Source organism: Macrosteles quadrilineatus, unplaced genomic scaffold (genome assembly GCF_028750875.1).
Source record: "Macrosteles quadrilineatus isolate MER2022 unplaced genomic scaffold, UCM_ALF_1.0 Scaffold_3__2_contigs__length_128488019, whole genome shotgun sequence".
Classification (NCBI taxonomy): domain Eukaryota; kingdom Metazoa; phylum Arthropoda; class Insecta; order Hemiptera; family Cicadellidae; genus Macrosteles; species Macrosteles quadrilineatus.
The window spans coordinates 34,164,571-34,179,344 of record NW_026542596.1 but is presented as its reverse complement, the minus strand read 5'-3'; the positions used below and the strand labels follow the sequence as shown (position 1 = coordinate 34,179,344).

At 34.5% G+C, this 14,774-nt stretch overlaps 1 protein-coding gene across 2 annotated transcripts; it reads left to right on the top strand.

Annotated features, from left to right (window-relative positions):
• Window positions 1-989: 989 nt before the first annotated feature.
• LOC128988523 (cell cycle checkpoint control protein RAD9A) lies at window positions 990-13,459 on the top strand. 2 transcript variants are annotated; one of them, XM_054409896.1, is made up of 6 exons: window positions 990-1,213; window positions 3,626-3,828; window positions 4,367-4,528; window positions 8,838-8,994; window positions 11,439-11,610; window positions 12,418-13,459. In XM_054409896.1, exons 1-6 carry the CDS (start codon window positions 1,180-1,182, stop codon window positions 12,860-12,862), a joined length of 1,173 nt encoding a protein of 390 aa, XP_054265871.1. In that variant the 5' UTR covers window positions 990-1,179; the 3' UTR covers window positions 12,863-13,459. The 2 variants fall into 2 exon arrangements, with proteins under 2 accessions (XP_054265871.1, XP_054265872.1); XM_054409897.1 differs by lacking the exon at window positions 4,367-4,528.
• The last annotated feature ends 1,315 nt before the right edge of the window (window positions 13,460-14,774 follow it).

Sequence of the window (14,774 nt, the reverse complement as noted above, 5' to 3'; positions counted from 1 at the left end):
TAATTCTGCTTGTTTACATTTTTAAACTTTGTAGGTTTGTTCTTTGTTACCATGGATACCATCAATCAATATTTACTTTTAAATCTCTCACCTCAAATTTTTGAAAGCCCACGGGGCAGAGCCCTAGGACAATATCGAAGCGGGAATAGTTCTATATGTATCCTCGGAGCTGTAGCTTCATTTGTGTGCAATTTGAGCCCAGTCGGTTCAGTAGTTTTTGAGATTACCTCATACAAACACACACACACACAGACACCACCTCTTCTTTATAATAGTATAGATAGATAGATAGATAGATAGATAGATAGATAGATAGATGAAGCCTATTTTATGAGTGATCTTGAAAAAATATTGGTTATATATGAGGTTTAGAAAGCAAGACATTCACATTTCAAGACAATTTATTGATATAATAAATACAATGCCCACTATCTTCCACTTCACCTTCAACTTCTTTTCTGAACCCATCAACTCCACCACCTGCTTCAGACTTTCAATTTCACTATTGTTATCACTATTTGTTATTACTATTGTTATCACTATTTGTTATTACTTGCTATTACTATTTATTATCACTTTGTTATTACCATTGTTATTACTTTTCTAGTTAGTAATATTGCAAATGCCATCTAAATTGTATACACATATTTTGTAAAAAGGTGCAATCCGTTGGGAAATAAATAAATAAATAACAGTGCACCTGGACCTGTCTGCTGTCACTCACTGACACCATTGACTATATAACACTACAGTGTTATATAGTCAATGCTGACACTACTTGACCTACAGGCAGACCTTACATTTGGATTTGATCACTGAGACTGATCCTCCCTCATTTTTTTCTCACTGGGCGGCAGACAAGTTTAGTTAGTACCGTTGTCCGCCACTTGCCGCGCTCCTCTGTGTCTGGCTGGTTGGCTCCTGGCTGTCTGCTCTGTTTGGATGGAACCTTCAACCTTTGAAGTTTGATTTGAACCTTTGTAAGTTTCTAGGTTATGGAAGGGGCTCTTTCAAGCAACAATAAATAATAAAATAAATAGCCATCTAGCCATAGGCCTACTAAGTTGATTGTTGCTTCAAAAATGTTAAAATGAAATGTTGAGTAAGAGTTACTAATAAAAAATGAGTGAAGTTAAGATTCCATAACGAATATAAAATTTAGTGTCGTCGTCATCCAAGATGAAGTGTGTCGTTCCCAGTCAAAACGTTAAAAGTAAGTTGAGTAATCCATATTTTTAGGTTAGGTCGGTTAAAAGTAAGGTTAGGTTTGTTTATTATAGTATTGATCTAAATCGATAACAGTAACAGGGGTACAGTTTCTTAACTGGGCTATGCTAATATCGATAGAAACTATCGAATTGAAAATATTGATAAATAATCGATATTTTTAAATATATTTATTATCAAATTAAACTATCATAACCTAACTTAACCAACCAAACTTGCTCATGGTGAAAAAATCGCACGAAGGTTTACTAATCGAATCGATAGTTTCAATCGATATTAGCATAGCCCAGTTAAGTAACTGTACCCAACAACAGTTCAACCGCAAATTGCCTGAATCTATTAATAGGCCTAGGCTATAGACTAATCGATCAATACAATTTGACCTAAGGAGTGATTGGAGGGGTACAGTTTCTTAACTGGGCTATGCTAATATTGATTGAAACTATCAAATTTAAAATATTGATAAATAATCGATATTTTAAAATATTTTTATTATAAAATAAAACTATCATAACCTAACCTAACCAACCAAACTTGCTGATGGTGAAAAAATCGCATGAAGGTTTACTAATCGAACCGATAGTTTCAATCAATATTAGCATAGCCCAGTTAAGAAACTGTACCCGATTGGAGCAAGATTGATAACTAGGCCTACAAAGGCCGAGAGCTGTTAATTTTAAAAGCCATATTAACACTCGTTAACACTCGCACTTTACGTTCTACACTCATTCAAATGATAATATCGATTAGGCCTATTCGATTAGTTAGGCTATATCGTTTGATCGAATGAAACAATCGAATAGGCCTAATGAATATTTTCATTCAAATGAGTGTAGGACGTAAAGTAAAGTGCAGCCACACTCGTCACTACCCTAAACTTTTATACGGTAGACTAATTTGTGCGAGGGAGAAGATAGTAATTTAGTGATGGGAACTAAGTTATCCCATCTGATAAAAAATTCATCCGGTTGTGCGCCAACTTAAATTACATTAAATTTCATCCCAATGAACCTATCGTGCGAATCAGCCAAACTATCACTATCCAATATCCATATAGGCTATAGGTATCTGTAAAACCACCTGTTCCATGTTTACATTAAATTTTAAAACTCTGAGTTCTGTATTTTCATTCGTTTGACTAAATTAACTTAATTATTTGATTACCGGTACCGTAGTTAAACTGTTCGTTATGGAATGGTAAAATGAATAGGCCTATATAGGTATTTATATGAAATGAATATGGCGTATTTCCACCAATGAGTTAGATTTTACCTTATTTAATTATCTACACTCAAGTTAGGCCTAAATGTTTAGTTTTGGGGATTAAGGTGTTCTGGTCAGGAACCAGCATCATAGTTGCTGGATGATAGTTTATTGGGTTGCAGATTTGGGTCAGCGATTTTGCTACTTTTTACCAATTTTCAGTGTGAGTCCACCAGAAACTATTTTGAAAAATATAGATTTTTGGTAGACTACGTTAGGCCTAGATAAAATAAAAAAATAGAAAATAGTTTTACTATGGACATGATTCAATTTACAAATAATATCTTTGAATTGAAGGGTTAAACATAGGCCTAATATAAATGAGGTCTTGTTTATTTTGTGTGTGTCAATGCCATTAGCTTTTTAACACTTTCTGTAGGCTATGGGAACAGTCCAAACCCTGGTCTTCTGACTTAAATCAAACTCTTATTACAAATTATCTCTAATTGATAGTCCAATGACAGCTGCCACTATCTAGGTTCAGAATAGACCACGATCTATAGGTTGATGTGACGACCTCGGGGTAGGGAATGAAAATATGATTAGAAAACCATGATGTAATTAGGCTATATCATTGACTATATATACCTAGTCAATGGCTATACCCAGTTTATTAATCAATCTAGATATTTTTAGCTTGCCTTTGGCTAGCTGCAGGCCCCCATTGTAGGGTGGTGGCTTATTAGATTCTACTTATAATATCCATGGCAAATTTCAAGCCTCTAGCACGCTTCATCCACTGCAAGCTGAGCGGTTATAGTGCTTGCATTTGAATCTGAGGGGCGGTGGTTCGATTCCATCCAAATCTTTATCCTCCCTTCATATAACTAAGATTTTAATGACTTCACTCTATCCAACGCAGTTAGCTGAATTGACATAAAACCTCAAGATTAACCGTCGATTTCGACGGGGTTCCACTAGTAATAATGAAGCCATAATTTAAATCATCAAACACGACAATTGATTCTTATTTTAACTATGCAAAAATGTATAGCATCTACCATGCATTAGATACTGGTAATCAATTGATAAAAACCAGATATTATAACTGATTAAAAACCAACAGCAAAACTAGACCTAGTTTTTATAAATAATATTATGACTGTACGAATAATGACATGTGGTAATATTTCAGTTTTGGCGAAGGCGTTTCATTCATTGGGAAAAATTGGAGATGACTTATTTATCGAACCTCACCCAGATCATATTGCATTCAGGACTGTTAACATGGCAGAATCTGCTTATGCCTACTTCATATTTACTAAGTTATTTTTTTCATCGTTTCTATTTGCTGAGGAAGATAATGAAGATGGGCTGAGATGTAAAATTGCAATGAAGGTAAAAATAGACAATAGTATATCAGCGAATGTATTTTTGATGTTATTACTTCCACATTAAAAGTTTACATTACGGTATATCGTTATGATTAAGGTATACATTAGACAAAAAATGCACGACACAAAAGGATTCAGAGATCAGTGCAAATAACCTAATTGAAAAAATATGAAGAAACATATTTTAGCTATTGTATCCGTTTAATGTTCACTTTTCAGGGCTGGCATACTGTTATATTATTTATAGAAAAGAAAAACTATAGTACCCTTATTTAAAAAGTTTTACTGGTAAGGCACATTTTACACTTAGGTCATGGTCAATGTAAGATACAATCATCTACATTAAAAAAAAAAAAAACAGCGACTTGCTCACTCCAAGTTAGTTTGAATGGATTAAAAGAACTTATAACAATAAGAGAAATTCATTTCTTAGTTGGTAAATATAATCAATTTTAGAATTTTCCAAATTAAATAGATTTAAATGATAGAAAAGGACCAAAAATGTCGTATGAATTAAAGGTGTGAAAACATGTCTTTTGCAGTCCTTGCTTGCCATCTTCAAATTTCCTCATGGCGATCGATTGATAGAATGGTGCCAACTGAGATTAGATACTAATGACACCAAAGTGATATTTCAAATGAGATATTCGTATGGATGTACAAAAACTTACTTCCTTCCCATAATGGACAATGAAACTTTGCAGGCAAGTAGTAGTAACACTTGTTATGAAAGTTGACTTCTTATAGAGGGTTGCAACAGCTTCTGATTAGGGCTCAAATAAATTCAAAGTGATTATTATTCTAAAACGACACTTGTTATCAAGGCTGACTTGTTATCGAGGTTCCGTTGTTGTTGAAGTGAGCCACTGACAGATTGAGATAGTGTAGATGGGTTGCCGGAATTTTATCCCCGTGGAATTTTACCCCCTGGGCAAAGCTGACATCACTAATGACATAGTAACCTGAGTGCTCTAAAGTTTGTTCGCTGGTGGAATTTTACCCCCGTGGATTTGGAAGTCTAATGAAAATAGACAGAGAGTGATAAATTAGATTAGCATAAAAACAGGATTTTACCCCCTGCCCAAACAGGCAACTGTAGATGTATGGCCTGGATTTTTATCCCCCAGAAATTTACCCCCCGGAATTTTACCCCCTGGCCAGATATAGAAATTATTGAGAATGATTCATTTTCTTTTAGTTTTCATTAAATAGTAAACATTTTATTATTAAGTAGCCTATCTTAATTGATTTGTAATCTCAACTAAGCAAACAGGTTTTGCTGTTTAATTTTGATATTTGGGGTTTGGGCCAACTCTTGGTTAATATGTATGTATAATAAACTGAGTATCTCAATTAAATGATAATTGGGTGAACATTTCTTAAACGATTTATTATACCACTGTGGAAAAAAATATTTAGTTTCTGTTGTACAATAATAGGGCCTACTATATGCATTTTTGTTTCTTCAGGCACAAACCATGTGCTTTATGGTAAGTACTGAGAAAGTTCATCGAAATACCTTTTGTAAAAAGTAGTTGTAGGTATCCGGTACAAAGTATTCGACCAATTGTTGTGTTGACTACTGCAAGGAAACCCAAATGTTTGTATATATACATATTTTAACTAACAGTTGGCCCCAATAATCGAATCCCGAAACTCAAATTTTAAAATTAAAATTTATAACCTGTTTGATAAGTTAAGGTTACAAATAAATTATGATAAGCTACAATAATAAAATGTTTACTTTTAATTAAAACTGAAAGAAGAAAATTAATCATTCTCACTTATTTCTATATTTGGCCAGAGATAAAATTCCAGGGGTCAAATCCAGGGGGTAAAATTCCGGGGATAAAAATCCGGGCCGTACATTTTGAGCTGACCTCATGAAGGGGGTAAAAGTCGGGGGGTGGAATTCCGGCCCGTACACTCTAGATTTTTATAATTTGATGTGTTCTGATTAAATTCACAACTGTGAAAATATTAAATATACGTTTAATTCCACCATTAATCCTGACGTACGATGATTAATCATTCATAAAGAAAACGCCTCAATAGATTTTTCTTCTTTGTTTGCCAAAAGACAGTTTTCTGATATATACAGGGTGCGGCAAAACAAATTCTGCAGTTTTGAGGATTAATAAATAAAAAACGTGGATACTTAGAAACATAATATTTTAATCTTATAAATAAATCATACAGTAGATATTAATCATACAGTAGCGAACATACCATTTTGAATTTACTTAGTTTTGAAGATGATGTCGTTAAGATGGCGGCCATTGGCTTCAATACACATTTGTAGTAGTTCTCTGAAGTTCCGTGCAGCTCTTGAGCACATTTCACGGGGTACAGTACGGCATTCACTTCTTCGATGATCCGCTGTTTCAGCTCTTGCAGTGTATGAGGCCGACTTTTAAACACCTTTTCCTTTAAGTAGCCCCAAAGAAAATAGTCACATATACTCAAATCAGGTGACCGCGCAGGCCAGCCAACATCACCCCTCAAAGCGACCAGACGTTCAGGAAACATTTCCCTCAACACATCCATGGAAAATCGAGATGTGTGAGCTGTAGCTCCATCCTGTTGGAACCACAAGTCCTCTAATCCATGTTCTTCAACAATGTCATTGATTCTTGGTGACCTTGGGAGAATGTTGCGGTTTCTCGTGCAAAATGTGAGGGTTGTTTTCAGGCCAGTAGCGAAAATTCTGCTTATTGACATGACCACTGAGGTGAAAATGTGCCTCTTCCGTCACTACTGAAAAAAACTGCATCTTGGGATCTGTTGAAGCATTTGCTCACAAAGATTTTGTTGGTTCACATGGTCTACAGGGCGTAGTTCCTTAAAAGGAGTTAAGTTAAAAGTTAATTAAAAGGATGAAACTTTAAATCGTATCGAAGCATTCTTCTTAAGCTACGGCCTGAAATCCCAAGGGCAACTGCATGCCTTCGAGTAGAACTTGTCGGCGACTCCTGAACTGCTGCTCCCACTCGTTGGACATTTTCCGGTGTTCTAACGGACCTACGTCGACCATGATGGCGTGTTCTTAATGTGCTTCCAGTTTCTTCTAACTGCTGAACCCAAGAACGAATTGTTTTTGCGTCCGGAACATTTTTATTCCGTGGAACATTGAATTGTCGTCTGAAGGCCCGTTGCGTAGCAACCACAGAACAACTGTTTCGTAAAACGCACGCACAGCAAAATCGTGATGTGCACCAGTCCAAACCATGTTAGCTACTAAAATGGGGTCAGCGACAGAACAAAGGGAGACCAACTGCACCTGCCTACCCCCACCACTGCCCGAGCGGCGGGAGATTGAAACTGCGGAATTAGGTCTGCCGCACCCTGTATAAATAAACAGTCATATGTTTTTCAATTGTTTTTTTAAAAACATATAATAGTTTTAATTTTAATGTGTTGTGTTTGATGAAAGAAATAAAGAAGATGGTTTTTGTTACCATTTATTTTGTCATTTATAATGTTTAATCTTAAGTAATCGTACGTGATATCAAATTAATTGAATCACATATATTGACGATTTCAATCCATCAAACTGATGTTGCGCAACTCAAAACTTCGCGGCCGGAATTTTACCCCCAGGTTTGTGACATCAGTTTTGCCCATGGGGTAAATTTCCAGGGGGGGTAAAGATCCGCTACACCATGTAGATTACGGCTTCTGTAGAATATGCGAGCTTTTTAACCAAGTCAAACCAATAGAAGAGCTTATTGTAAGCTATAGTATCTTTCATTTCATATTAACTAAGCTTATATCAGTAAAATATAACAATAAGGTAGGAAATAGAATTTTAGAAATTAGTGCAATATATGATTGGCTCACAGAACTATGTTCTTTTTTAATAAAAAATTGGAGAGGTCCACTTCAGTATCCAAACGTCTTTCTGTAATCATACGAAATGCATCTGTGTTATTCTTTGAAATGTGATGATCTTCACAGAGGTAAAGTTTTACACAAAGGTTTTATATTTACAGTTAAGTTATTCTGAATCAAAATTGTTAGCTATTACACAGTGCGAGTATACAAGCTACTAGCTGACTTTTTTCAAACGCAGCTCACAAACTAGCCCAGTGTATTCACCACACTCGCTCAGTTATAGTAGCTTGATTGTAAACTATCCTAGTGTACCCACAGTTATTTGTGCTCAAGCAACAAAGGGTTAGTCTTGTTGATTTTTGAGGAAGTGGCTAGCAGCTTGTAAACACCACTCCATTTAATCAATCAAGCCTATAAGAATAATATGCAGTTAAATTTACACGTGTCTAAAATATTAATCATAATTAATTTAAGTTGTTTAGTAAAATAATTTTACCTACGACTGTCTTTTAAAGTAGCCATTTCAGTTCAGTTCTTAGAATTGAAAAGTTTCACATAACAGATTTATTTACGTATATAACAGCTTAGTTTTACTTAACAACACGGGTAACGGACCAATGAGATTCAAGAATTGAGAGAGAAGAAGTGAAATTGTAATGCTTCGAACTTCAACTAATCAGCTGTTTACAAATTTAATTGTTAACGATTGGTGCAATTAGTGATAGGCAAAATGAGTTCTTGGCAATGTCAGTGGTGGCAATGAGAGGTTATAAACAAAAACATAACCTCTCATAGAAGTTTTGAGTAGTGCTTATTAGTAGGCCTAATTAAAAACTGGTCGTAGGTAAAGTAGTGTACACAACTCACGTAAATAGTGTTAACGACACTCGTAGAAGTTTTTAAATTTTCTACTCGTGTTGTTAAAACTATCTTTACGAGATCGTTGCCTAAACTTGTATTATCATATATGAATACTAGTAATAATAACATTGTTTCTGTTCTGGGTTCGTATGTAATTTCTCAAAACAACAGGTAGTTTATCATCCTTCAATATTTTATTAAAATTATATTTCCCTGTCAAATTGTGCCAAACCAGAAATTTACTTGTTCAAGTTTTTTTTGTCTTAAATATCTTATTAAAATTTCAACGGAAATAAATTTTTTTCCATTTCCTTCAAGGCAAACTATTCCAAAGACGATTGCCACAATCGGTTGTCTACATCTCCTAAACTTCTTTCAACGGCTGTGAAAAACTTTCGCTACAGTGAAAACGAAGTTACTCTATGTTTGATGTCGAGAAAACTAATTATGAGGAATCATCTTGATAACATTTTAGGTAAGACTTTAATACTAAATGTACCATATCTTGAGCTTTAGAAATTTAATTTACTCGTCGATAAAGTGAAATCAAATGAAAGAATGATATTCTATAAGTCAAACTTTGGGATCACAGTTACCATTTTGCCTACCAAAGTAAAGTAGCAATAAGAGCAAATCTTCATGGTAAAGACAGGATATATGCAGAAACTTTTTTCTGTCTTAACTAAGCTAACGTTTTTTCACTACTGAGGCTCACATTTTATTGCTCTTTTGTGGTTAGGATTTTTCTGAATTGTTTTTACTAACACCTATTTAGCACGATGGACCTCAGATGGAGATAAAGACCCAGGACTACAAACATAGAAGAGCTAGCCCAGTCCTTTGAAGTGAACGCACGCCGCCTGATGCTGCCCCCCCTCGCCCCATGCGCCCTTGCCTCTCCCCATTCCACCACTGTGAGGTAGCAGAGTGGGCTTCTACCAGACACTGCTATTGTATTGTAACACGTGCTTTTACGCTTGAAGTTTTCTTCCATTTATAACCTTTTTACATGGAAATAGTGTATTGTTTGGTTATGATATTATTTTACACGTAAAAGTAGTTTCATAGTTTTAAAAAGTTTTTTTACATCATGGTAGGCTGTAGAGTCGTAATTTGTGGGAACCGCTCTTAGAAAACTTAAGATGTAGTGTATCACGTTTTCCAAACAATCAAAGTTTGAGAGATGTGTGGGTACAGAAGTGTTAGAGAGCTGATGTTTTCGATCCCAAAAATGGTAGAGTGTGTAGTAAACATTTTTTTGGAAAGTGATTATTAAGACGATTTAAAAAACAGACTTCTCGGATTACCACAAAGAAAAATACTGAAAGAAGGTGCTGTACCATCTGCTAATATAGAATATAAAAAGGTACGGTAGGTGATTGTTTTAATGAAAGAAAAAAGCAAGAAAATAAACGGTATCAGCATTCTGACACATACTTTCTCCCATAAGTTTGTCAGCAACCTTTATCATGTGTAAGCGGTGAGAGTAAATATACGGAAATGGGATTAGTACAATTTTGTTCAGAATTTAAAGGACTACATAATAAATTTTTATCAAAATCGTTCAGGCCGTTTTTGGGAAAATCCTATTTTTTCCGTTATTTTATGGGGTTTTATGGGAAAATTCACATTAAAAATAAAAATTTTTTTTAATGAAAAACTATCAAAACTTTAAGGACCATAACATACTATGTTAAATCAAAACTGGATTTTTTTTATAAAATCCTATTTTTCGTTGTTTTATGGGGTTTTTATGGGAAAATAACATAATTTACAATAACTTTTGAACCGTAATTTTTACAGAAATGGGATTTGTACCATTTTGTTCAGAATTTAAAGGGCTACAACATACTAAATTTTTATCAAAATTGTTCGGGCCATTTTTGAGAAAATCCAATTTTTCCGGTTTTTTATGGGAAAATCCCCATAAAAAATCAAAATTTCAAAAAAATAAAAAAAAAAACGCCTGGAGATATCATGGATTAGAACCTACATACCAAATTTCATCGAAATCGGACCACATGTGTAGTCCCTAGCTCTGTATACATCCAGACACACAGACACACACACACACAGACATCACTTCGAAAACCACTTTTTTGGGTCCAGGGTGACCCAAAACGAATATATCCACTCAAAACTTAAACTCGAAAATTTTGACGAAAACAAACTTTCTCCATATACTATGGTATAGGGGGAGAAAGTAAAAGAGGAATTAGAAAATCTGCTCTTGAAACATTAAAATCACTTAGCCCAAACAAAAGTAGCCAATAACAAGACAATAACTATTTTTCTTTGATCAAAATTAAATTCATTTAGTGTTGTAAGTCAGTAAGTCATGCGTTATTATAAGGAACGTTTTATTCAAAAATATAGTATTAAAAACTGAGGTGAGTGTAAGTAAGCATCATCACTCTAACTCTAAGTAAGTTCAGCTAAACAGATTAATTAGTTTAGGCTACAAATCCATAGTTGTTCAATTTGAATTACATATCACAGTTTACTGTAAAATGTTAGAGCAGATCGATGTAATAATAGTTTCTTAGTTAATTATTTTTAACTATTCCACTACTTCTATGAATACTATATCACCTATTTGACAGTATTGCCATTATTATTTTCTGTATAAAATATAAAAAATATTATTATATTGTATTGGTAACTGTAAATACAAATGTTATAAAAAACCGATATAGTCATGAACAAAATTCACGACAGAGCGAGCGAAAACACAGTTATGAGATACTGTACTGCTGCACGGGACAGTGCCCGCGGCTACGTCACACCCCGGCGCGATGGGAGGGGTGCTCCGGGCTGGAATCACTTTTTGAGCGCTAGTGGGTTAGCCCTTCTATGTTAGTAGTCCTGATAAAGATCTATATCTTAACATCGTTAATTACACTTTTTTACTTTTCACAGATTCCAAAAAAGCAGTCAGGACGGAAATCAGTCTGTATGCTGACGAATTTGAGTCGTATAGCACCCAGGCTGAGACCTCGATAACTTTCTGTCTTCAGGAGTTAAAGGCGGTTCTCTTCTTTGCTGAGTTCACAGCGTTACCAGTCCAGTTTTACATCAACCAGGCTGGAAAGTGAGTTTGTATGGTGATTAGGCCTTTTATCAGAGGCCTCGCTTCGATCGTAAAACTTGAGCTCGTGGTGAAAAGAGCCACTTTAAGCCCTAGTGGTGAAATATACTATTAGTCGATGGTAAAAACCACTTGTTTATAATAGCCTATACTTGCATAAACATTGTTTTGAATGTTTGTTTTATTTAAAACAGCTGATTCAACTTTTTTTATTATAATTTACATAAAACAAATATAATGTTATACATTTTTTTTTTTATGTTAATAACAACTGCCTCAGTACTTCGGGGATTAAGATTTGGTAGAAGAGAGACAAGTAAAATAATCAGTATTTGATCAGAACTATTTTCTCCTATATCGCGTAATCTTCATTGTAATCTTTGCTCAATACTAGAATCAATGTTTTCTCTTTTGTACTTTATACTGTTATTTGCTAGTTAGTATACTGTGGATGGTTTGTTAAACACATGTTACAAGTCTTTTGTTGTAATTTTTTCTAGTTATTTTGTCCAACCAACATAGTTCCTTGGCAACCCATAAGGCCAATGTTAAATGTTTAAATTTTCAAATGAGTTGTGTAACGAAATACAAATTTTCCTGAGGTGGTGGCTGCTGTCAATCACGTTTTTTGGCCAAAAATAAATTATTTACAACATATGAAGGAAATCGTCGAAACCGTTTTTAATATCTTTGTGCAAGCATACATACTTAAGCAAACATTGCTCATATAAGAATATAGGATTCACTCTAGTTAGTAGATGTAATGTGTAGGGAAATTAAACTTTCAATATTTTTAATCCTATTTTACAGACCGGTGGTGTTTGTGGTGAAAAACGAGTCCCTGTACGAGGCTAACTACGTTGTGTCAACACTGAGTGAGTCTGGGACATCACAACAGCTGTCTCAAATGTCTGACAGTTCTGCCACTACAAGCACACGAGGTCCTGCCAATCCGAAGAAGAGGCCTTTGGAAGAGCGGAACAATGTCTCTCAACCCAAACGAGTTCCATCGCCGCACTGCACGGCTCCTCTATCTGTCGGGAATTTTTCGCAGATATCAGGAGTAGCTGGTATGAGTCACAGTGTTCTCAGTGCAGATCATTCACAGTTATCAGTCTCGGAAAGTAACATTACGCAACCTGTGGTCAGGTCTGTGTTTCCTAGATGTTTTGAAACAACTTTTCATAGACAGTCGTTACCGGGCTACAACAATGTTTTGGTGTATGACTCTGATGGAATTGAAGATTCGGACTGAATAAGTAACCAATCTTAAAAGACTAACTGAATCTTAGTGTAAATTGGAGTTGTCAGGGTTGTTCCTGAAGTATAAAAAACTTTTTTAAAGACAGTGGTTACCAGACTACATTAACGTTTTGGTTTATGATTAAGAGAATGGAGGATTCGGACTGATTTGGTTATTCACACAACCATGTTCTTAGATATAGTAGCAGTCAGACTTTTCCAATCTATTTTGGAAAACGAAATGGAAGGTTCAAGCTTATAGATTTCTTATATTTACTGAGTATATAGTAGCAGTCGACCACATAGGTCAGTTCCACATTCCTATGCGTTTTGAAACAGTTTTCAAAGGTAGGTTACAATATGGTTTCGGTTCATGACTTCAATGGATTGTAAGATTTGGACTAAATGAGTTAATCATATTTACCATGTATGTAGTAGTAGTCAAAATTAGTCAAACATGTTGAACTTTTTACATTTGTGACATTTGTACTTATTGAGTCTTTATAGAAGTGTTGTTGTACAGTATATGTATATTTATTTTTTATATGTTTCTCGTAGCGATAAAAATAAATACACTGGACAATCCAACATTTGAGTATGAAACTTGTCATTCTGAATCTACTGTTGGATCTGACTTGATACACCTAGTACATTATTGCTCCCAATCTTATTTGAACCATCACATCTTAGATCTTCCTTTATGGTGTGAAAACTTTGGTAATTTTGATTTAAAATCTAGAAACACTATACGTGTAATTAAAATCTAAATTTTTCCTGACGAAGATAGTTTGCAAATGTTTTAAAAAATGTCATAAAAACATTTACCACTAGATATGTTAAAAATATTTTTTTTTCTTTTACCAAAATAAATTTTAAAAAATCAGGGTCCATTATTTTAAGATTATTTCCAATTTATCGCTTGAATTATTTCTACCTTTGTATTTGATTTAGTTTAGCTATATTCCATATTATGTTCAACCAGATCAAAGTTAGAATCAGTAATTCAGATTCTTGTTGACAAAGACCAACATTTAGTGTGGTTATGATGTTTATTCTATTAGCCAAGAAATGTTCAATGAATATTTTTAACTAAAGATTGGTAAATAAAATTGAAACTTTTTGACATATTACATTTTTACTCCACACTATTATTTTTTACCAAGATTTCAAAATACTTAACACTAATTGTTTCCCACCCTATCCTTGTGACTAAAACAGGAGAACTTTATTTTTATTATTTAAAATCAAAGGGATGGGCAGATTCTAAACCGCAATTCAATATTTGTCAAATATTTATACAACAAACATTGTAAAATAAATAATGTTTGATTCTATATCATGAGAATGAGAATACTTTTGATTTATTCCACACATTTTTGGTCCAGGTAACCTTATGTCATCCAATGTAACTTTTATAAAAGTTCCTATAGAATTTAATTCTTAGGCCTATATGTCGCCAAACAATACTCTATATATACCTACCTTTTAACCTACCTTATTTTTACTTACTGATTTTTTAATGGATAGGTCTAACAGGCTTGCATTACTGACAAAAATGTATGAAAATGCACAAATAAACACATAATAGAAGTAGAGCCAACCATTGAAGAGGGAGCTAGTAGCGCAGAACATTCTATATTTATTTATGCATTTTTATCTATTTTCCTCAGTAAAGCTGTGTTTACACGAGGCCGGTTGGCGAGTAGTTTATTCGCCTCAGGTAACTTGAAATACATTAGAACAAGTAACTTGAAATACATTAGAGGCAAGTAACCTGCCTACTCTGCTGGCCTCGTGTAAACGCGGCTTAAAGCTGTGTTTACATTAGGCAAGTAGGCAGGCCTCAGTAGTGTATTTCAAGTTACATGAGACAACCTGCAACTGGCCTCTAGGAAACACAGCAGCGCGCACAGAGGCAGAGGGAC